This window comes from Hirundo rustica, chromosome 1, assembly GCF_015227805.2.
Source record: "Hirundo rustica isolate bHirRus1 chromosome 1, bHirRus1.pri.v3, whole genome shotgun sequence".
Lineage (NCBI taxonomy): Eukaryota > Metazoa > Chordata > Aves > Passeriformes > Hirundinidae > Hirundo > Hirundo rustica.
Window position 1 is genome coordinate 125759489 of NC_053450.1, and position 24917 is coordinate 125784405.

At 36.5% G+C, this 24917-nt stretch overlaps 1 protein-coding gene across 16 annotated transcripts in view; it reads right to left on the reverse strand.

The window, feature by feature from the left end:
* Positions 1-24917, reverse strand: part of HDAC9 (histone deacetylase 9) — a 466388-nt gene that overhangs the window by 123371 nt on the left and 318100 nt on the right. For all 16 annotated transcript variants that reach the window (XM_040083672.2, XM_040084440.2, XM_040084792.2 and 13 more), the window contains 3 exons: positions 24760-24893; positions 16912-17032; positions 11389-11438 (listed from right to left, as the gene is read on the reverse strand). In XM_040083672.2, the coding sequence (XP_039939606.1) occupies positions 11389-11438; positions 16912-17032; positions 24760-24893 (305 nt within the window). The remainder of the gene's footprint in view (positions 1-11388; positions 11439-16911; positions 17033-24759; positions 24894-24917) is intronic.

The window sequence follows — 24917 nt, forward strand, 5'->3', positions numbered from 1 at the left end:
ATTTATTTTTTTGTTTACTTCTATTTAGGAGTCCTCTAAAAATTGTCAGGATAGGAGAATGTTCTGAATTGAACCAAATGAAAAAAACCCCATTTTTAAAAGCATTGAAATGTCAGTGTTCAACTACGAACATACTCCACGTTTTGTTATCAAAAATCCTATCACTGCTACAGTTCTTCAAAGAAGAATTGTGCACAATAGCACCAAGAGCCAAAGAACACGAGCCCTATCTGAACACTGACTTTCTAACACACATATGGATTTACTTCACTCCCGGTTTCCTGAATGAGCACTGTAGGTTGCAGGCTTTTTCAAGCACATCTAGCATAGCTCAATCATTGGCATGTGTAGCAAAGCTAATACTCTGCAAAGCTACAGATGATAGAAATTAAGCTACCTGTCCCTGAAGTGGATGTGGAGGCATTAAAGAGGAAGGGAATGACTTAAGTGAAAAGAAATGTAGGTAACTTCTCCTGACTGAATGAATTAATATTTCAAGCCCCATGTCTAGAAATTCTCTGATTTGCACTACAAAAAACCTTGATATGAATGCTTCCTGTAAGAAATATCTGTATGATAACACCACTTTTAAAATGTAGACTTTAAGCATACTCACAACAAACTAAGAAATAAACCTTATAGCAGAGATGCTTCAACAGACAGAAAGCTTGTACCCTTTTGGGCCAGAAAATTTCATTTTAAGGAAGATTGACTGTAAAGTTTGAAAGTTACCAGCTCCTTATGCTATGCTCAGGTTGTGGCATATGTGAAAATGGTGAGGAGAGATATGGCAATATACCCGAGGGAGAGATTCCTTACATAAAGATCTTTCTGAAATCCTGCTATTTAAATTTATCTGGAACCTACCTCGGGGGGGCAAAAAAAGAGTGTGATTAATAATGCTAAAGCATTTCTGAGATAATAACTGCTTTTTGTTTTACCTGTCCTTCCCAGATACAATGCCTCTTCACTCCTCATCTTCTATTTCAGTCCTCTTTTTTCCAGAAATCTCCTGGGGTATGCCAAGTGGTCATTGTATCACAGCTCTGATAACCAGAGATTCTGCTCACAATCTGACAAACCTTCCAGTTTTTTACACTCTGCATGATGTATTCATCTGTGCGAGTTATTTATCTTTCCTAAATTATTGTAAACTCTGAAGTTACCTTGAATACATCCCCACTGATTACTATATGAAAATATAAAAGAGAACTCAAGCTACTGCTTTGGGGTGAATTCGGAACACTGTAGAACTTTCCCACTCCTCCTCCCACCCACAAGGACACAATTTGTAATTTAATCTAAATTAATTTTCTGCAGTGGAATTCTGATTTTACTCCTAAGAGGAATTCAAAATACACTGAATTTCTCATCTTGTTCTGGATTCTCTGCACAATTGTTGCCATCATTAAAATCAAAACCAGATACTAATTTTCTGACAACAGGTCAAAAATGCAGTCTGTCATCTAGTTGTTAGTGAAAACTCTGACCTGTGATGCTCCTTGGGTAGCAGTCATTGTACTCTGTGTGTCCAATATTCTGGACAACAAGAAGTTCTTTACTAGTAGTTTGAAGTAGTTTGAAAGGATTCTTTACCCTTTCTTTAAAGAATAGAGATTAGGCTCAACTGTTCTTGGATGGAAGTCAGTTAAGTATGCATTTCAAATGGATACATTTCAACACAAATCTAGAAAAACAACTATGTTAAAAAATTCTGTCTTTTGATATAAGTGGTTATAATACTGAGAAGTAAATGAAATCTTAGCTCACAATAGTGTACCTATATGCAGTAAGCAAACTGATTAAGAATCTGTGATAAATAATACTGGAGAGTACTGACTTCCTCAGTGATAGAGAAATTTAATAAAACTTAGATATTTCAGAGCAAATTCTTGTGTTTTAACTTTAAAAGCATTCAGAGTTTCACACTCTTTCACTTACACAATGTTTCCATGTTACATGTTTTCATCATGAAACTTACATGTTTCCATCACTGGTTGTTGTTTTTTTGTTTGTTTGTTTGTTTGTTTGTTTTATATACTGGTGTGAAAGCAGGAATGTTTTTCTGAAGTGTTTCAATCTCTAAAAATTGTGTGGCATTTTGGTATCACATCCAGCAAGGAGCCTGTCATTCTTAGAGACAGTTGGTGCCAGCTAATGCTACCACATAAGTTTGTAATATTTTTCTCCTGACCATGAGCAGTGCAGCTTCCCAGGTGTCATGCTCACAGCTCTCACCTCCCACTCTTACAGATGTCCTGGTGATCATTCATCACCTCTGTGATTTCCACTAGGAAGCAAAAGGTCCTCAACGTGCTTCTCAGCTGCTGTTTCATCTCACCATGACTAAAGAAGCGAAGGTGTGCACATCATCTCCAAGGAATAACTTCTAATGAATGGCCTGTCAGCCATGTCACTCGTTAAGGAACAAAGGAGAAAAGGTTTGCATGGCTGACGTCTTTTCCATAAATTCCAGATACAGGAAGCGTGTAAAAGTGTACTACTTTAGGAAAATATGTACAGTGAGCTTCCTTTATTTTTAGTGCTGTTGCAGCTGTATCAAAGATTTTTTTTCTGTCAAAGGCATTTCCAGCTGTTTTGATCTAAAATGCCTAACATAAGGAGTACCCAGAATATCCACTTTGCATTTTTTTTTGCCTACCAGTGTGATTTACAAATAATTTGTGAAGGGCATGTGGTCTTTAGGCTCCAGCAGGATGAATAGTTCAAAGGACCATCACAAATCATTGCTTAAACAAAAGCCATGGAATTCCCTTAGTCTTGCATTGATTTCTGTGTTTGAATAATTCCAGTAGGAGAATTTATCAGTAATAATATTTATAGAAAAGGACTTAAAGGCTGTTAATTCTGACCCCAAAAGCCTTCTTCCAGGCTTTCCAAAAGAACAAGGGATCTGGGCAATACACAAACCAGTTGTATGTAGAATACTCAACATCTCTCAAGTTTTACCTGCCAGTAGTGAAGGAACATGAAAAGGGAATCAAAGCAAATTTTTAGCAATTTTATTGCATGCATAGCAGAGTTACTGATGTTAGTAGTCATATCCTGATTTAAATGCAGCGTTGCCTCAGTAAACATGAAATTATCTTAAAGTTTGTAAAAAACTGATTAAATATATTAGGTCTGTATTGGAAAAGAAATAGCTTTGTATGCAAAATGAGAAGCAGAAAAAAAATCAGGCTAAGTCAAGCTGAAGCCTGAATACAATAATATCTCAAAAATAAATAGTTTTATTTGGTTTCTCTCTTAAACTAATTTTTATGACAGACATCCAAAATCTCAAGGTCTCATAAAGCATATATTAGACACCGTAAAGGACCTCAAAACCTTAGTGAAACAGAGATGTGTGGATCATTGGTAGGGGGGATGGAGGGAGGATAGCAAGGATTAGATGTGGATTAGAACTTGTTTTTAGAAAAAACTCATAAATAAAACACTTAGGCCCAGGTTCAAGTCTCAGATATGTGGTGTATATCACCAGATGCTTGTAAAAAATGTTACTGCACTTTCAGGCCTAGCCCTAAGTACTCTATTAATTTAACTTGACATTTGTTTTAGTATTAAATGGATTAGTGTGTGAAAATGCTTGTGCAACTGCCTTCTTACGTTTGATCTTGCAGTTTCCAGGAGTTTGTAGACAAGGAGATACGATGTATAGTTGGTTGTAATGCATACAGTTTCAGAAAATGCAACTTTCTTGTGCAATATTCAAGCCTTATTTTTGAAAAGTTTCATCATTTACTGCTGAACACATTTTTATTAAAACATAACATTTCAGCTTTCTGCCTGATTATAGATGATCTTTATGTTAGAGACCACTATGGTACAACACTAGAACCTGGTGTTTATTCAGATAAACACAAGAACATTTACTCTTCAGAGAGCTCTTCTGTCCATCCAGGGGTTAAATTCTGTCAATAAGCGCATGATATGTTTTTAAATATGCAAATGTGAATTCTTCTTTAATTACAGAATCAAAACCATATGTGCATATCTGATTAAGTCTGTAAAGAGTGAATAGTAGTAGTAGATTGGATACGGTACTATTCCACTATTTACATTTAACATACCTGTGCATATCTATCCATCTATCTATCTATCTATCTATCTATCTATCTATCTATCTATCTATCTATCTATCTATCTCAATGTTTCCTATTCTGGCAAATAAGAAGCTTCTTTGCATAATGTTTGCGTTTGGCAACACAATAATTTCTAGAAAACGCAGAAAATTAGGTAAGACCTTTAAAGATTTGGCTTTATAATACTTCATTAACTTCACAATCATTTTCTATGTTCCATACACTGAATCTTTGTTTAAAAATTTAATCTGGATGAGTAGCAAGGGGAAACAGTTCTTTGTTAAAAATGTGGGAAAAAATTGTCTAAGGGACCCAGTCGTGTATTTTGATGAGTTGTCAGATTACCACACCTGAGCTTTCTATCCTTGCTTGTTGCAAGTAAAAGCAGTCTGGGACTATTCTAGAACATTGTATTGTGCCTGCAGCAATAAGAAGGAGCTATGTCTCCCAGCTAAACAGTTTTACCTCTCACCAAAACATCAAGTTCTGTGGTAGGTGGCACAGGGCAACCTCAGTACCATGAGAGAACACGAATGGGACAAAATATCTGCCCTGTAATGTGAATAATTTGTTTGTTTGTTTGTTTGATTGATTGTTTTTGTTTGTTTTTTGTTTGTTTGTGGCTATGGTGTTAATATGCTAAATGTGGCTTTCCCTCCCTGCCCAGGAGACACTGATGCACTTCCCAGAAAAAGAGATTAAGTCTGTGTACCTCGGTAAAGGAAGTCTGGCTGTTTCCAGCTATGATCATCAATATTCACCTTATCACACTTGGGTTGGTTTTTTGTTTTTGTTTTTGTTTTTATTTTTTTGTTTTTTTTTTTTTTGTTGTTTTTTTTTTTTGTTTGTTTGGTTTTTTTTGTTTTGTTTTGTTTTGTTTGTTTGGTTGTTTGTTTTTTTAAATAAAATAAATGTGCCTAAAATTTGAAACTTAGTTGTTTCAATTCTCAGTAAAGGAAATCAAGCACCTTCAGTCAGTTCTGATCTTAGATAGAATGACCCTTTCTCTAGTGATGCATGTGGCTTTCTAGTGCCAGTACATAAAGCTGGCCAAGGGAATCTTCAGAGAGCTGTTGTTCTGAACAACAAGTTAATTAAATGTGCAGATTTAATTTTAATTCACTGTTTTTTTCTTTCGACAGACTTCCAGCTCTGGCTCTGGTTCCATCTCCAGTGGCCTTAAATTGCCTTGAGGTGGTACCAGGGTGGCCTTATTGATCACACATTTTGTTGACCTCTGCAGAAGATATCACAATCAACACTGGGTAACTGTGAGTCATAAATAGTCTGCAAAATATGTCAATTAAATTATAATGTGCCTGTTGTTTTGATCAAGTCTTGGTATTTCTTTTGGGGTGGTGTAGCTGACAGTCTTAGGAGGTTAAGTCCTTCATTCCTAGGAGCCTTCTGCAGTGTGCTCCAAAATGTTGTAACTGGCAGATTTCAGTAAGTTAATGAGGCAAGTAAGTAATTTAATGTAATAGGTGAATATATTGGCAGCATGGTATATTAATGATTTTACAATGGAAGATGCAATAGATGAGTAGATGAACTTCTAGGAATTACAGATTGCTTTCCCAAAATTAGGAAATAGACATACTTTTTGTTGAGAGGACTATACCTATTGTGGTACTGGAATTCTGGAATATATAGGCTGGAATATAGGGGAAAGGCACAACTTAATTCTAACATCTGTATGGAGGTGATGGTTCATTGGGTGCCCAAGCATTAGGCATTTTAATTTCTTTACAGACACTTCTGTGTACAGGTATAAGGAGAGATAACTAAGCATAATAAACTTGCTACAAGAAGGCAATGCAATGCCACTGCCAATATTTTCTTGATTTTTACACTGTTTTACACTGTTGTACCATGGTAATGGAATGAGTTTGTTACCATTAGCTCTTGCAGAAATAAGAGGAATGAAGAGTCATAATACATAAAGGCTGAAAATTCTTCCTGGGCACAGAGCAGAAGATCAAGGGAAGAATGAGAAGCAGCAAAAACCAGTTTGTTTCCTGGATGACTTACTAAACTTGAGTACTAGTAAAATCTTGCCTTTCTTATTGCTTTTCTTCCTGTGTGGTCAAGACAAAAAGTAGCACTCTCAGCTGCCACAGCAAGGAATGGCAGGAAGGAATCTAACATTTCAAAAATAAGAATGTTTTTTAAGTTTTGTAAATATGTTGAGAGATTTTATTGCTGTAAATGTTTTCCCTTGGTAATTACAGGCCAAATTGTTTTCTGATATGAAAGATCCAAGTTACATTTCTGTTCTCAAAACAAGACCAGTTTATCCCAGCAGAAGATATCACCTCTGTTTTACTGCTGTAACAGCAAAATTAGAGGAAATGCAATGGACATTCCATAATATGTAGAAGCCATACTTAGCCATTCAGATGGCTTGATATTTAGCCCGAGAGCCACTCTGTTCAGCTCACTAAACATTAATTCTTCTGAAGTCTGATTTTTTTGCATGACAGCGTTCTCCCCCAGCGTTCTCCTCTTCTTGCAATTTAAAGTTCTGACTTTACGTGTTACAGGTTTGAAGCAGTGTCTTTGGTGGGGAGGATGGGGGGAGAGCAGGGGGGATTGGATAACTGCCCAATTTCATATGATAAAAGTGAAATTCTCTTCTGTCTGCAGGACAATCCCCAGGGAACAACGTATGAAACCCAAACTTAAATAAAATCATATCCTGTTTGCAAACATCATATTCCCTTTGCTTCTCAGTAATCTGGACCCATAAACCCCAGCACAGCTTGAGAGCCCATTCCTCATCTAAACAAATGCCATAAGCCCCTTTATACTTTTACAACCATGTCAGAAAATAATATTGACTGCCAATAGTGATGTGATGGGAGTTGCCTCCTCTGAGCCATAAAAGAAGCAGTCTGTTATCAATTTCTCTAAATGCATCAAGGGAATTATGGGTCGGTTCAGTTCCAAGTTATAAATGACAATTCAAAAGCCGCAGAAGTGTTTGAAGCTGGGAGCCGATGATGACATTATCATAAAAGCCTGCTCTTCTTTGCCTTTGTGGGGTTTTTTGCCTATCAGCTAGACAAAAAAATATGGCTGAGAAATGACTTCAAGATTTCTTCACACAGCAGCAGGTCAAACAGGCAAGAAAACAATCACTATTTTTATTGACAGACTGAGACAAGGAGATGAAGCTTACTCTCATTAAAAGAAGATTTCTACTTCTCTTATCGTCATTTTCACAGCGCAACAGGAGAGGAATTGCAATAGATGGATACATTGGTCAAATGATCAGTTATAAATCTAGCGGCTGTTTACAGATGAAAAATTGTGGAACTGTCTGACAATGCACAGATCCAAAATGTAATCTGTGATTATTCTCCCCATTTGGCCATTTCACCTGCAATCTACCCACCTCTCCTGGAAAAATTTTCACATTCCAAACCTCTGACCAGCTGCAAGAAACCATCTCTTTTTATTAAAACTGCTGGCCATAGAGCTGCTAGTCTCTCTCCAACACAAAGAATTTCATCCCCCCGGTATTAGAATTCTTTAACAACAGTTGGTTCTGGAACAAGGTTAAGCTTGGAAAAAAAAAAAACTATAAAAAGCATTATTGCAGGAGGGAGCTCCCATACTTCAGTGGATTTTATACTCCTGACCCTGGATAGTCCTCTGATAAAATATTAACCATCATTGAAAGAAAACCTGTTATGGGCAAATTTAGGATGATAGTTTTGACGATTTTTTTTCTCCCTTTATGAGATCTGTTCAATTTAGCTGTACAGATGAAATGGATTTCTGCTCTTAGATGAGAGAGTTAATTACTACTTACATAGTTCCTTATAAAACTAAATAATTTATTTGATTTCTTCTGAAAGCATAAAATACTAAGCCAATGACTGACATAATCAGTCCCTAGCACTACTTAAAAGAAAATTCATATGGATGAGAAGTGTCACAAAATGAGTAAACAGTAGTTTTACTTTTTTTTTTTTTTTTCATTGCTAAAAAATATTTAGTGATGGAAAAGGATCAGGAAATACTAGTTATGGACACAGACTGTCTCTTGTTTGCTTTTCAAAATTCTTGAAGCAAACTTTCTTTCACTGTAAGTAATGTCCAAAGAAGAGGATCCCTGGTCTTGACTGCAGTTTTAGAACACAGATGAGAAAATCAATAGTAGAGTAGAATTCAGGTTACAGAGGTTACTTGGACTTTTGTTTGTGAACAATGTAAGCCCATCAGGTGATCATGGATCTTTAGGAAGTCCTAGCTTCTAGTCCTTGATCCAAGAGTAGTTTTCATTCTGTTCAGTGATTCTTTCACATCAAATTTATAAGCTGCTTGTGGAACAGGGCCTTGGAACTAGGACATGGCAGTATTTATAATTATATATAATAGGTAGATCATAGCCTTAGGTAGATGGGCTTTATCCTACTTATGGATAAAGACTTACTTGTCCAGTGCTCTTTCCAACAGTGGCACCACATCAGTGCATGATGTGGGGATCCCCAACCAGAAATAATATTTGATCTCTTGTGTGGTAGCAACACCCACTAAGAAAGGAGGTCTTTGATACTAAATCCAGCCTGGGAGTGGACAGAACTGAGCCTAGCTTTCCCATCCCCTGCATGAGTAGTCTAACCACTGATCTATTTATTAATAGAGCTGCATAATTACAGCAAGGTCCCCGTATGGTTAGAAGACAATAGGATCAAAGATCTCTGAAAACCCTCATTCAAAAGGCAGTCATAAAATCTCCTGCAAGAATGGAATTTTTTTCTTAACACTGTCTTATATTCTGTAGCAAACAAGTAATGATACAAGCAAGGAGGAAAAACTATACAACAAACATAAAAAAGATAAAATTCTTCCATCCCTCCTGAACATCTTTGCATGAACTACACTTTCTGTTTTACATTTATTGCTGCTTTATACTTTCCATTTAAGTTGAAAGCTACTAAGTAGCAATAGTCTTGTTCCTTTCCACCATCATTTCTGAAAGTAAGCTTAAGAATTTCTTTCCACGTAGTTTGAAGCAGCTCCCTTGACCAGAGCTCATCTTAACCAATTGACAGCTAAATATCACTGAAAGAAAGCTCCTAATCTGATTATTTACCTTGAAAAAGGTCATAACCCATTCCTTTAAAAGAGCCCCACAGCAAGCCTGACAGTAATAATATATAGAAAGGCAGATCAACTAGAAAATAAATAAATAAAAGATCCATTACTACAACTTGCTCTTTAATCCAATTTCCATGACTTTAAATAAGAAATAAATGAAACAGACTGGAAAAAAACAAGTGTAGATGAATTTAAATGCATTAAAAAATGAAGTTGTACTGAGCAATTCTGAACTGTGTTAGCTTTAGAATGGAACATATTGTCATTAGTAGAAGGATTTCAAAGCACATCTCTGATCATGATTTTTTAATATCACAATAATCTGTTTCACAGAAAAATCCTATCCTTTAATTTTCAAAGAATGCTATAGTCCATTTTACTATCCACGGCCCTCAAATAGATTTTTTTTCAAGAACTTTTACTCAGAAGCCTGAACATTCTTTCTCAACTTTATTAATTTTTTGTTCAATTTTCTCTGCATCAGCAGTGCGAAAAATTACCTTACACACCACTGCATGCATGTACGTGTGCATGTGTGCACACAGTAGTTTACAGAGGTGCACGTGCACACACAGGTCTACATGTCAATGAACCATGTCTACATGTTAGCTGAACCACATACAGAAATGATGCCCAGGTTTCCAAATTGGCAAGTTGCTAGTCACCAACTTCCAAATTTTAGGATCTTCACCAAGCTAAGCCCAAAGTGAAGAACCCAGAATGATTAGGACTTCCAGATGTTTTTTTTTCCTTAACTCATAGTTCAGAAATCCACAAAAATTAAAAAATAGGGAAGGTTAAAATGCATTTTTTTCTTTGTGTGTGTGTGTGTGTTAAAACCTTACAAAATGAGTATTTCTTCTGTCATATAGACATACTAGTATGGTATGGAATTTATCCTTTGTGAAGAATAAAAGTGAATTAAACTATATAAGGTTGCACTGAAAGTTGACCTCCAGCGATTACAATTTTATGTCTGCTCAAGCTTTTCAGAGAAGATACTTGGAGAATTCACTGACAAACAGTAAAAGGGAAGTAAAATACATATCAACCATCCAGCCTACTGATATCTAAAATAATATCATTTCACTTTGACATTGACATCAGTAAATAATGGATCCAATGGGACCAAAAGTGTGAAATACTTTTATGTGAAACTCATTTATGGGAAAACTTGTGGGCCTGACATTTCTAAGTCTGAAGGGATTTTAGCCTGCTAGCAGTGCTGTTTCCCAAGGGAAAAGTTCTTGAGAAAGCCTCTTCTTAAAACAATCTTGGCAAACAACTATCCTTTCCCAAAACAATCTTTCTCCAGGTGATGTTTTGCTGTTTCTCTGGTTTAACCAATGGGATTAGAGAGGTGTTGCTCCTATTCACCAATCATGTTTAGTCTGTATTGGAACACCTTATAAAGGGTAGTAAGAACTAGACAATAAAGCTTTTCTAGACTCTTTGTCTTCTGAAATACTTGGAGACTTTCATCTTTCTTTTGTGTCCTACAGCGACAAAAACTCATTTCTCCCTGGCATTATCTTCACTGCAATTTAATAGGAGCATGATACTGGTATCAATAGAAATTCTACATGTTTTTCAATAATTAAGCTTTACTCTTTTACCTAGTGCTGTGACATATTTCTTTATGCAGATTTTTGTTTACTGTGTCCTAATACAAGCTTGTCTTTCAGGATGAATCCATTTCAAAACACGACATGAAAATGCTCACGTAATTTATTATCTTAATACCCAAGTTATTGGCTAGCAGGTAGCGAGCCCTTTTCATGCTAAATGTTAGCTTTGGCTACTGTTTCGTCTTTCAGAGACGTTGGAGCCATATTTACTTTTCAACAGTTCACAAAACAGCTTCTCCAAAGCTCATTGTGCTATAACAATTGTGCCCATGTTACTTTCCTCAAGAAAAGAGATCATGCAAAAAACCCAAAGCGGGATAACAAGAAATGGGCACATTTGCACAAAATTTGTTCCTAACTGTTCCATATGCCTCTTGTAATGCTCTGTCTTCCATGTCTTTGAAAACACTGTGTGATAATGGCTCATGTTTCATCTCTACATTTTTTATCAGCTTCTGAAGACTTGGAACTGATAGTGCTAAAGAATTAACCAGAGAACATATATGTTGTGTGCTATCCCTTATATGAAGAAACAAACATCTACTTACCCCAAGTCCCCCACAAGGCAACAAGGAAAAGAGTTTTTGAGAGACGTTTCCTATATATTAAGAAAAAAAGAAACAATAAGCATAATTTATCAAAAAAGACATTAAAATACTGGAACAGTTATTTCCTTACTCTTTACAGGCTAAGTAATTCAGATTTCAGTATTATTATCACTATGAAAATGGCAGATAATAGTTCAAAAATAATCATAATATGTAGAAATCAAATCAGATGTGGGACATTTAAAGTACTGTTATGCAACAGTGACAAATCTTAAGACTGCTGAGTGGTAGTTTCAAAGGAATATAATAATCAAAATTCCACAGAAAATCGCTCTGAACTAGGGTGACTAATCATCCTGATATCTGTAGCTGATAAGCAGATTGACTAAGCTGCTCATCTCTTCTGCCAGAGGAGTGAGGCAGGAACTTCCATGCATGACTGATGGGATGAATTATGCTTGAGAAGTACCTGTTTCTTTTCACTGACAACAGAGGGAACCACATTAAGTTTGCATAAAACTGATAACTAATTTCTTAGCTTTCCCGCTTCAAAAGACTTTGTCCTTTGAAAATTGCAGCCTTAGTCTTTCTATGAAAAAATGCTGTTTTCTTCATGTACATCAATGATTATATTAAATTTTGAAAACATAACTTGAAATACTATTTTTTCAGTATTATTATACATTATACTAAAGGGAGCAAAAACATAATAGGCTCTAGAATTTAATTTCTAGCTAATCTATTCTATACATTAGCTAATATGATAAGGTTTACCTTAATATTTATACTCACATTAATTCATATTTTTTTCTCTCTCTCTTTTTAAAAAGTTTTGTGGGTTTACTTGTTTGTTGTTGTTTTGTCTGGTTTTTTGTTGTTGTTTTGGTTTTTGTTTTGTTTTGTTTTTTTCTTTTTGGAACTACTAAACTCACTGTTTATCTTGATAATGACAATATGAAAACTGGGTAAGGATCTCAGGATTCGATGCAGCTCCTATCCCCAGGTGTAATCTGATCCTAAGGCAGCTGTGGAAGAGAACATAAGCTTTCCCCCTGCCATATCACAGAACTGGCTTTGTAACTTTGCCATCTGGAGGAAACATTAGATAGTGAATCACTTGAGTTACCTAGAGGAGTCACCCATTTGTTATGGAAGGGGTGAATGCTGCAGTTACTCATGTTTAGCAGGTGCCAACGAAATGCATAGAGACAATTATAAGCCATCATCTTTGAAGTACAAGAGACCAGACTGCAAGGTCTGGGATAACGAAAGTGCTTTACACTTTGAGTAAAATCCAAGATGCATTTTTATCCAACTAGAGGCCTTTGATCAGTTTGCACAGTGTGCAAGAGAAGCCAAACAAAACCTCCTGTGGAAATACCAGGGGAAATGCAGGTGCAGCAGCTATGCAGAGTATTCTCATACTGTGAGTCCTAATGGCCCCAGACATGCAAGGAAATGTTGGCTGCAGGAGATTGTCAGAGTAGAGGTGCAAGTTGGAGTTTCCAGATTTCTTGCTAAGCAGATCAAGGGACCAATTTTTCACTTTTTACTGTGGGGAAGAAGAAAAAGTCTCTAGCAGATAACTAAAAAAAATTGTGTTGCTAAAGTGCCAGGAGACACTAATAGAAACATAAGATGTAATTTGAGATAAAAGAAGGCATTTTTAGATTGCTGAATGACTAGACATTTTTTCTTAAATTCTGTGTCAGAGTTGGGACATAAGAGACAGATGAACTCCCATTTATCTCCCTGCAGCTGTTTATCCTGCAGCTAGGCACATTGTGCATGGTAAACACTATTTAAAACAATAAACACAAAATAAAAACAGAAAAGCAGATGGTGAGGAGGGGCACTAAAATCAATCAGAAAATAATACTAACTGGGGGAAACAAGCACATAAGCCTTTTCAGTGTATCAAGAAGCTTGCTGCGGTACTTACTTCTTATTGCATGATGGCTTGAAAAATAGTAGTTGCCAAATTCTGAAGAACAAGAAAAACATTGAGGTTTCATGAAAAGAGCAGTGGAGAAATGTTGGACTAAGAGAAAGTGAGACCTTCACTTAACTAGCCTCACAAAAAAGTAAAGGTCACAACAGTCTGCCAAAAATGAAAATCAATAGCAAAAAGCTACTCTGAAAATGGAGTGAGAATTTCTCATGATGTCTGAAGTTGATGTCCCAGAGGATGTTGGGATACTTTAAGTAAGGTGGAAGACAAAGTCTAAATAATCAAATATTTTTGAGTTTGCATCAGGGCAGAGTTTGTAGTCACCAGCACTTTAGATTCAGGACAACTCTTTACTGATAAAACTAGAAATGTCCCAAGATTTGTATTCTACAGTATAAATGCACAAAGGCAGTAGAAGCTAGTTTGTCAAATTAGGTGCTGAGACACCCATCACTGACTGAGGTCAGGCCCTGACAGAAGTCAAGGAAGCTGCTTAGGAGATTGATGATAGGGAACTGAGAGTCTGATAAACTGAGAAAAAATGATGAGTAAAAACTCACTTTCAAAAGAAAAAGAAAACCAGACCCTAATTAAAAGTGTGTTTGCTTTTTAACCTGATTTTTGTCCGTATCATCCCTCAAGAGCAAAGCCATTTCAGCTAAGTATTTATTTCTTCATTAATTTGAAATTGGAATTGTATGGATACTTTTGGATGCATCTTTTAGTTGCACGTTAATTACTAACTCACTGTCATGGATGTGCTGACGGCGTATTTCTCATTTTACAAACTTTTAATAACAGGAAACTTAGATTGACTGTTTCTTAATGACAGTTGGAATGAGAAAAAGGAAACAAATTTGTAAGAATTTTTTTTCTGTTTTGCTCTTGAATTTATATGAAGAGATTTGTAAGATTGTATTCTGGTATTTGAAACCATAATGTGATGTGATATGTAGTCTGCATATTAGTTTCATTTGTGTCAAGACAATGGTAATGCAATATAACATGTTGCTTAACACACACTAAAATACATCTGTCCAAAGCTTAACTACACAATAGTGCAGAAATTGAAATGGTCATTTAAAATAGCTGTATTTATAGACCCTGATACAAGGAAGATGAAGTCAAGAGTTTAGGGAAGTTAAATCCTGTGAGCCATTTGGAATAGATGAATATGTGCATAAGTTTCATTGATTGCAGTAGTTTCCAGTAATGTTGTTTAGCAGTCTTCCATAACAGGGTTTTTCTTGATTTCTTGAACAGGGACAGTGAAATAGGGGTTTAGTGACAAGTAGTACATTACTAGCCATAGTCATGCTTAAATTTCATTTCTACGGGTGTTTTGTTTTTTTTTTTTTTTTTCTGTTTGAAAGGTACAGAAGTTGCTTATGAGAAAAAAAAAAAAAAAAAAAAAAAAAAAAAAGAGCTTCAGACAAACAGATGCCCTATTCCAATGAGAAACAGGAAATACAAGGGTTTTCTGGAGCATTAAGTGGTGAACAAATGGTGTCTGTCTTTTTGGATAGGTAAAGGAGTAAAGAAAGGAAGATTAGGTCCTACTTTTCATTTTGATGCAAAGCTATCATTTGATGGAACTATTTCTGTAGAAAAAATAATACACTTTCATTGAAATAGAAATATTTTCTGAGGCAATGTCATTATTGATGACATTTTTTATGAGAAACATTTTCTTTAGATATTTTTCCCTTAGTACATCTATACTGAATTTCTGTAATATACAAAGATGTTAATGTTAGGATTGGTTGGTTCAGCCTCACTGAAGTGGGGACAAATGTAAGAGACATTTAGGCTCCTTTATCCAAGAGTCTGGAAGCCAAAATGATTTGAGCTTTCAGCCAAACAAATGGCTGCAAAGGCATGTGGGAAGGGTGTTTTATTGACTTTTGTCTTGGTAAGTGGCCATATGAGATGCAACAAGAAAATAGCCTAGGAACAGAGAGAGCAAAGGGCAGTGAGCCAAGGATACACTCAGAATATATTCAGAATATATGTGTGATCTTGATGTAAATGTAGAGAGTAAATGTTTTTGACTAAGTGTCTAATAAAAAAGGCAAAGCTTGTCCAGTAGGGAATGGTGGGCCAAGAAATGATATTCTGAGATTCCATAAACACAGCTTTCTGCATTCTGTGTACATCAGCCGAAACACAGTTAGGTCCTTCCTTCTTAACCCTGTATCCGAAACTGCACACTGCATCCCAGGGGCTGCTCAACCACTGAGATCCAAAACTGGAATAATGTTTTACATCAATGTATGTTATATTAAATAATGTAAAAAATAAAATTAATTTAATTTTATTTATACACAACAAAATTTAAATGAAATGTTTGACTGTCTCAAAAAGGAACAATTTAAAAATGCTGATCAAATCAAATAAAAATGTTTCCAATTTAATTTTGCAGGCATTTAGAACTTTTTCTTGAAACACCCTTTTTTTTTTTTTTTTTTTTTTTTTTTTTTTTTTTTTTTTTTTTTAAAGGAGGATTTCCTACTTAGAAATTCAAGCTCCTAAGAATCTATTATACTGTAAATATTTTTCAGTTTTGATGTTGGTTGGCTAAGAAAAGTATAAACCTGTATAACATTATGATCTTAGGACTTCCTGAAGCAACAGTCTGCCTTACAGAAGAAACAGCATAAGTTTACAATGCAAAATAATTGCTATGTATTACTAGAATTGTGGCAGCAATTTCTTTTGATGCTGATGTTATTTCTGTTTGGGTTAGATTTGATTACATTTAGGAAAAGCTCCACATCTTAGAAGAGGAGTTATGAAAAATAACTGAGAATTAGAGTGTTGCATCCAGTGTGCTGGGACATAAAAGGCAGGATTCCACTCACAGATTATTTCCAAAATGCACTAGTTTTTTGTGTGTTTCTGACAAGTAGACCTGCTTCATGATAAACTAATGGCAGAGCTCATTTTAATCCTTATTTTGTGTTATAAAAGACATACACTGAGTATTGGCTGTGCATGAAGATACTTTACGTGAAAAATCTGCCAGTTTTCTGCTCTTCTGTACAACCATAGGTGCATTTAATATGCTAATGTATTTTCTCCCATATTGTTCAGAAAGATACCATAATGAGAAGGCATTAAAATAAAGTTCACTTATCAGCAATACTTAGCCATAGTATCTGCAGAGTGGCTGAAATAGTTGAAATAAAGCAAATGAGAACAGCAAACAAACAATTCTGACAAGCAAGTGCATCTTAAATTCCTGATTTCAAATCAAAGAATACAAGGAGGTAGAAAACCAACTGTGTTCAAAGTTGCCACTGACCTCCAATGGAGAACAAGTTACAGTGAAAGGTTAACACTGATGATTTTTGAAGCAAAGGAGGAAAAACTTGTATCGCTGCTTTCCAGCCGGTGTATTTTACTAATCTATATTTGGCTTCCATTGTAACATTCTCCTTGCACATAGCAATGCATTTGGAAAAAGTGAATTTTTGTCACAGTGCTTGCCAAGTGTTTTAAACTGACACCAGCTATGACTAATGACAGTGCTGGAATGTGCTGTTCTCAGTAGAATAGAGGCCTGTACAGACCTAGGAGTTTCCTGGGGTCCAGCTTCTGTCTGTTCAGTGGGCTGGTGCCATACAGCAGTGAATGATGTTCAGAGTGAACCAGCTGTATTTCCTCCAGACTGGCTTTTCGACCTCGAATTCGCTGAAAGAAAACAGCAGAGGCCTACAATATTCCACTGACAATATTTAGGTAGGAAAGAAAAAAAAAAAGTAAAGGTCCGAAATAACATTTAGTATGATTAATAATGGGTTGAAATTGCGTCATGCAGGAATGTGACACTGATTTGTTTATTAAAGTAATGCTATATGAAAAACAAATGCGTGTGTGCTTTATCACAAAATGCTTCACTTAAGCCTTAGGAGAGTTATCTTAATACAGGGGTTTACATAAAAGAAAAAGATTCTGCCTCTTTTCTACAAAATATATTATGAGATGCAAACCAAAAGATGAAATATTTCTTAAGTAAGAAATCTAGCTAGAAAAAAATCCTGATTTAGAGAGCAAAAACTTATTCACACCTGGAAGCTGCAGATGTGTTTGTAATGGTTTTTGCGTCATTACTAGCACTTGTGATTTATGCTGCTAGGAGGAATATGATCACAGTGAGGAGAGACAGGGGAAAAAAGAAAATTAAACTTTTAATGCTTTAGTAGCATATCCATGTATGTTTTTAAATTTTTCATGTGTGACCAATATCAATACATACACCTGTGATCATGTGATTAATATTTTTGCTGTTACACATGATGACTTACTTTCTTACATTTTTGTAAATGAAGTTTGTCTCTTTAACTGGATCTCCAACCTGTACTTGCCCCAAAACCAGATGTAAAAAATTTGGGACATCTTTCTACAAATCAGTTTAGGAAGGAAGAAAGATAGGAAAGGAAGGATAAAACTAACACTTTCTTATTTGACATATTGCTCCTTGTGTGTATTTGGAGTTACAGCATATCATAAAAAATATTTCTTTCTCTGTTTTGGTTAGTGCTGCACAGCCTTTGCAGATATAGCAACATGAATCAGATTTTGTTCAGGATTGGGCATAATAAACAGCACTGTCAACAAAGTTCTGTCCCCAAGATCATCTTTCCAGTTGATATTGGATAAAGTGAAGAGAAAGCATCTTGATTTTAAAGTCTCAGACCCTATTTGCAGACCTGGTCCTAATGAACACCAAGGGCCAGCTCTCTCACAGCTTAGACTGAATCTGTCTGACTCTCAAGGTCTACAGATACACAGGTGCAGCAGTTATCTAAATAGACTACTCTATTTTCAATTAGACTGATCTACCTGTTACAGAAATGCATTTAGTTCTAATTTTCTTGGAGGTTAAATTCTTATTGTATCCAACACCTTGTCAGACACATTGGAAAGCACCAACCTCTGCACTTGGAGAGGAAAGCAACATTATGAATATTAAAGAAAATGTGCACTACAGAAAAGAGGAGATGCCTGGGGGATGGGGGGGGTCAGAAGAACCATGCACAATTTATATTAAGTTAAGCAGTGGGAATTTTTTCTGACTAATCAGGAAAAATATCCTAAGAGTTAGAGCTAGATGACTGTGGAACAAGCTCCCCCTCAGGGAAATGGTGGAAGCCCTATTTCTTGCAATGTTTAAAACTTGACTAGACACAGCAGTGGAAAGAACATTTTAGGGAATGATCCAAGAACTAAATGACTTAATAAACCCTTTTTCATCTCTAATTTCTTCAAGCCTCTCCCAGTCTCACATGAGAATTTGTAGCAGTGCACTCACATCCTTTTAACACACAGTTGCACAATCAAAAGCAGCACATTATGTTACTTCATGGAGTCAGTAAACTCTGTAATGGTTCTTCTGGGTCAGATAAAATATTTTTCTTCACAAGTGAGGTGACTAGTAACATTTATTCCTTCATCCATTCTCATTAAGGTCCATGTTTCTAACAAGAGGCTTTAAAATGTATATACCCAATTCTCCACGGGAAAACTGGGAAGGGAGTCTGGCTTTTAAGACAGGTAAAATAAATGTATAAGAAAAGTAAAGAGGAATTTTATGAAGGACGTGTCGAAGAACCTTGAGCAAAATATTCACTCTCTGGTCACATATTTTCTACAAGGTGTACAAAAGCTCTCAGACATGTTTAAGACAGTTAATTGTCTCACTTTTTTTCAAGTGTTGTTAAATGGAATGCCATATCCCTTTAACTATAAAAAACCACACAGCTAGCCATTATATTTATAATGGGGTGCTCTGTGATATCTGGTCTGGAAGTGGTCTCCCAAAATATTTTGCCAACAATATACCTCCTACCCAGTGTCACCATTCAAATTATCCAGGGTAGAAGCAGGTTATGCAGAAACCAGTTTGGTACAGAAATCAAGTAGCACTGAGGAGGACACCCCGCACCAGGCAGCTCCCCACACCGAGGTCCTTGGAGTGCAGCAATCAGCTGCACTGGCAGAGCCCAGAGCTGCTCTTTCTCCATGGCTTCTCCAGCTCTAACGGCAGCAAGGTGTAACACATCTTACACTGTAGATGCCAGGAGAAAAGGGAAGGTAAACAGTGCATTTGTCTGTGCTGTTTCTGCATTCCCAACTCCTCATTTCATGTTCCTTTCATCCCGTCCTTGCAGTATCACTACATATCGATCCCAATTATCTAAGGCTCTGCGCGGAGGAAAAGTGCATTAAGAATTACCTGTAATAAGAATAGTTCTCACTCACTGATGTCAGGATTTAGCAGATCTACACAAGCATACGTGCTAAGTCTGTTGCCGGAGTCTCCCATGTAACTTCAGTTATGCAAAGTGATCACTTTTGGCTCTTACTAGCATGAGTTATCAGACAACAGAACACAGGCATTTGCATAAATTTACACCTACACTTTTAGCCTTTTTTTTTTTTAAGTGTCTTTCTTAATTTTCTTTGACCATGGTAGCATCAAAAACCATAAAATGGAGCAGAAAACTGGTATAAAGCCAACAAAAAGGAGAACTAGCATAGGAGAACAAATGAACAGTACTTGTTTCATTCTGGAGAATTTGAACAAGACATCCACCCATCTACTATATCCTTAGTAGAAGGCAAGTCAACCTTTTCTAATGCATATGCCAGTTTGTGTGTTGTGCTTGTCCCCTGACATATGCAGTTCCCTCATCAACAGAAACGTTTATAAATCTCGGGAAAGCAAAGTACTTGCACCTGTGTGCTTAAAAAAATCAGTCTAGAACTAGAAATCCTTTGTGCCCACAATGGGAAAATGCTTTCACCTTTCACAGAATTTAAGGTCAAAGTCTGGTCCTCTGTTTCAAAGACACGATTAAATTTTCACACAGACAACCTCTATTAACCTGAAGATTTTGGTTAGACTGTCAGCAAACATGCACAGAGAGAGATTCAAAAGGACAAAGGTGACACTGCCTCTTTTGCTCTGCTAAACTAACATGAATTGTGACACAGGTTAAGGATATTTCTCGCTCAGGTCTCTCAGTGCAATGCGTCCATTGCTGCAGCTTTTTGTATGAAATTTCCTTAGGCTATCGAGTCTGTAAACAAGCTCTTCAGATTTTTTTCCTGCCTTCCTGAGATTTCTCATAGTTACTAAATTTTCTCTTGTTTTCAAAACTACTGAGATAAGATTTCTTGTACCAGTCAGTCTACTCACATTGCTTGCTCTCTCTCCACCATGTGGGAATTTCAAGCACACCTCTGATGCATGTGCACCCACATAGAGATGCATTTATTCTCCTCACATGTTTCGGTCATCTAATACCTAACACTTAAGATTTAGAGTGATTTAGAGAGATTAGAGAGATTTAGAATGCTAAACACGCTAAATATTTTTGCTCTTTAAAAAAGACTAACTTTTCCTGCATTATTTTATGTTTAATGGTAAATTGAGGTTCAAAGAGTGGAATTTTTCAAATATTCCCGTTTATGTGATTTGGCAGACTCAGCTTTAAATTCTTTCCTTCTCTCTCCTTCAGTCCATGAGTTGTGGATAGCAGGAGGTATAAGATGTCTAATCCAGAAAACTACCAAAATTCAGAACAAATTTTAGGCTGAAAAGAAAAGTGTTGCTGGACCACAGTCCCTACAGAAAGTAAAGGTGGGGACACAAAAAAGAACCATGGCTACATTTTCTTTCTCTTCTGAAAGTGTGCTGATCACTTTAGCCTGATGTCACTTGTGTGTGCATAAATTACAGCCCCAAAGGAGTTATTTGAATACTTCCTCTCCCTAGAACAAGTGGAAAGTAGACATCCCTACCATAATTCAGTCCTTTTATTGTCCCAAAGGTAGGGCAGTGAGGCATTGCTCTTTACCAAAGGAAAAATTGTTAAAATATAGATAGATAGATAGATAGATAGATAGATAGATAGATAGATAGATAGATAGATAGATAGATAGATAGAGTGGAGGGTTTTATGCCCTTCTCTGCATCTTTTAGCTGCCCCTGTCTGCATTTGGTAACTGTCTGTTCTCTATCTGTCAGCCTTTAACAAGCACCAAGCAGGCATTTCAACAACATACCTAAATCTTTGAAACTAGTGCAAAAATATTGTGTATTAATTTTGTTTTTTCCAATACATATAAACCAGGACTGTAAAAAAGTTCATTATGGATGCATGTGTAGATGTGGATGTGTGTGAATTACTCCACTCTCCTTCCCTGAACTCAGTCAGGGACTGGTTTCCTAAATCTGGCTCTCAGTGACTGACAATTGTCTAAATGTATTTTTTCCCTTGTTGTGAGGAATCCAGTGGGTGAATTAATCTCTCTGTTTGGAAGTAAGATATGATTTTAAAAAATAATCTGAAAGCTAAATCTACTTTTTTTGGTTTAGCAAAAGTCTTCCAAACTGTTGCTTCAATAATTCTAGAGCACAAATATCTATTGCTAGAAAGACAAAATACAGTCTGGAAAAGCAAGTCCTCCTGGCTATGTCTGCAGCAGTAAACTAAGTAGTGCCAGGAAACATTCCCAGGCAGAGTAACACAATCATCTGTACTATTCAATTGCTAAAGTGGTCCTTCATACTGTGTTGGCTGAGCAGCAGCTAGCATTCTCCCAACAACTCCCAGACATGGTTTGGTCACTGGCATGGGCCAGGAAGCATTCCTGGTAGTATGAACATGGGCCTTTCCATGCCAGTTGGCTGCAAGGGTAGAAAACAGTTTCAGACATATTTTATTTTATAGCAAATACACGGCTTGTGTACCCCATTCAAACCTTGTTATGATTTTACCAAGTTTGATTTTAAAAAGAAATGGGGTCAGCATGATTAAGATATAGATATATATATATAAAGGCAATACATTAAGCTTAGATTAGTCTATCTAGATTAATCTATGAAAGTCTATATAATTTTCATCATCCTGTGCCGAGTTAGAGATACTGACTGTCGGTACACTCAGCCAGTCACCTCTCTATTGCCAAAGACCTGAGCTGTGTGAGAGCAGTTAATCCACCCTAAAGGATTTAGGAACCACGTAAAGCTTCCTGTTATAGATAACAAGGGTCATAGAGAAATAATTTGTTCATTTTCGTAAGGGTTTCTTGTTAGATTGTGAAAACAGGGAGAGCCCCCTAAACAAGCCTGTTCCCAAGGACACATACAAGTGCAATATTAAAAAAAAAAAAAGCTACCTCTGACTGAACTAGTTTCAATCCTAAAACTCCTTATCAGACAAAGAGTGGGACTGCAGCCCTCCTGTGGGACTACTGTTTTAGTTAGAGAGGGAAAAAGTTCACTGGTAACTGCAGAGGATTTCCTGAGTGGCTGCTGCAGATTGCTGTTGCTAACCTGCCCTTTTAGACTTGGCATATGAGGTAATGCATGTGGCAAAACCTGACCAGTGATCTCCCCACTCCTTCTGACAAAAAATATGGGAAATTATGTTGAGAAATTCTATTAAGAAACGGTAGTGTCCATGGGGGGGCATTCAGAATTCAGCAGAAGTGACAGTGCAGTTGCCCATGATCCTTTTATTATGCACTCTTGGTGTGGTATATTCCAGAAAGTAGCTTGATGGTGGGTTTTTATATCTTGGATAATGCAATAATCCACTCCTTTAGTGGCACAAGTTATCTGTTCAGCTGAAGGATGACTTTCTAAAGAAACGGAGCACCAATTAAGTGTATCACCATTGCCTTTCTTATTTTGGGAAGTGAGCAGTTTTAAGCACTCGTTTGATGTCAGGCACATGCTAGATAATTTAGTGAAACAAAGAACAGATCGCATCACCAAATATAATTGTCTCTATCTACATAAGAGGATCTTGATAAACACCAGATCTATGCACACACTCAGTTTCACACTGAGACTCCTTAGTTTTACCATCAGGGTTTACATTTTGACAGCTCATTTCACATTCCAGCCTCACCTCAAAGCACACAGTTGAGGTCAAAATTAGCTGAGTGCATTTCAACATGGAGTGACTTTTTCTTCTCTCGCCCTCTCACTCCATTATGCAAGACCTAAGAGGCTGTGTTTCAGGTTTTGAAATTTTAGAATTGCAGGAGGAAACTTCAGATCTTCCAGGAAACTCTTAGACTGCATGTATCTCAAACTACTATATACCACTTTTTCATTTTACACCTTTTACAGAGCCACACAATTTACTGTTCAGCAACAGCTGTTTGTTAGGTGAAGACAGCAGTACATAGTAGCACACTGCATTTTATTTATTTTCTCTCTTTTGTCTTTTCTTTATAAAACAGATTCCTGAGTCAAGAAGGTAACCAGGCTTTATTTGAGTAAAGCACTCAGCTGCACGTGTAACTTGAAGTACGTGATTCCCCAATGAAACCACTTGTGATAGGTGGCCTTAAGGGCCTTGCTGAAAGAAAGTCTTCTTGAACACTGAAAAATTTATCTAAGCTAAGAAAATAGGAATTAGCCTGTTAGAGTGCTGCCATCTAGTTAGATGAGTGTATACAACAAATCCATTTACAGTGCTTGCAATAGCTCACTGACCAGAATGCTGAGCTACCTACAGAAAGCCTTTGGCAACAATCACTACTCAAAGTGATCAACTGAATTCCTTTGGGTTTGAAAAAACATAAGAATATAAAGAAAACTAATTAAACAGAACATGAGCGGCCGGGAAATGTTGGGAACCTGCAAAACATAGCAAATTTTTGCTGAACTTTGTTAACTTGTGCTGCAGTGCAGTAAACAACTGTGATTGCCACAGGCTTCTGCAGAAGTTGACAGTGCTGCACAACTCACAGGAAGCAGGGCATGGTAAGACAAAGCTACTTTTTACTAGCCCAAATCATATATGAGCCTCACAGACCAAATTTGATTCAAGCATTGTTTATTATGCATTTTTTTGAGGGAAATCATAGAAATTACAAATTTGCTATTGCCTAGATGATTGTTCTTGAATGTCCTGGGGCTTCACATGGGACCTTTTGTATACCAGGTAAAGGAGCATGCTATGAAAACAGACTTTAAAGTCTGAATAAAGACAAGATACAATATGCTTATGGAGTGATACAAACACTTTATATTTAAAAAAATGTTCTATGCTACAGAAGTAAAATCCTTAGCTGCTTGAAAAAGTTAAGAACCATGCTACTGGGAGGACTGCACTTACTGTTTGACTACTACTTGTCTACATTCCTTTATAAAGGTGAGAAATAATCATGTCTGGGGTTTATATTCTGATGCATGTGGATGCATGACACTATGTAATCCTTCATTTTCTAATTGGGAAGTGTGCTTTCCTATGATGCATTATTTTAATATTATTAGTTAAGACCAAATAATTCCTAAAGCAAACTACTCTCTTCTTACAGAAGACAGGTTTAGGAGTTAATAACTTTGCTATTTACTTTAACAAGTTAAGTATCTGGTCTAATTTTTTAATTACCTCACACTTGTTTAGCAACCCAGTTTCTTGCAGCCTTGACCAGATGCTTTGGATTCTTCCAGCGTGTTCAGGGTGATTAGCATAGTTCCCACACATGCACTGGTGCTTCAGCATCAGACTGTCATACGCAACACCTTCAGCACAAAGACAGCACAGTA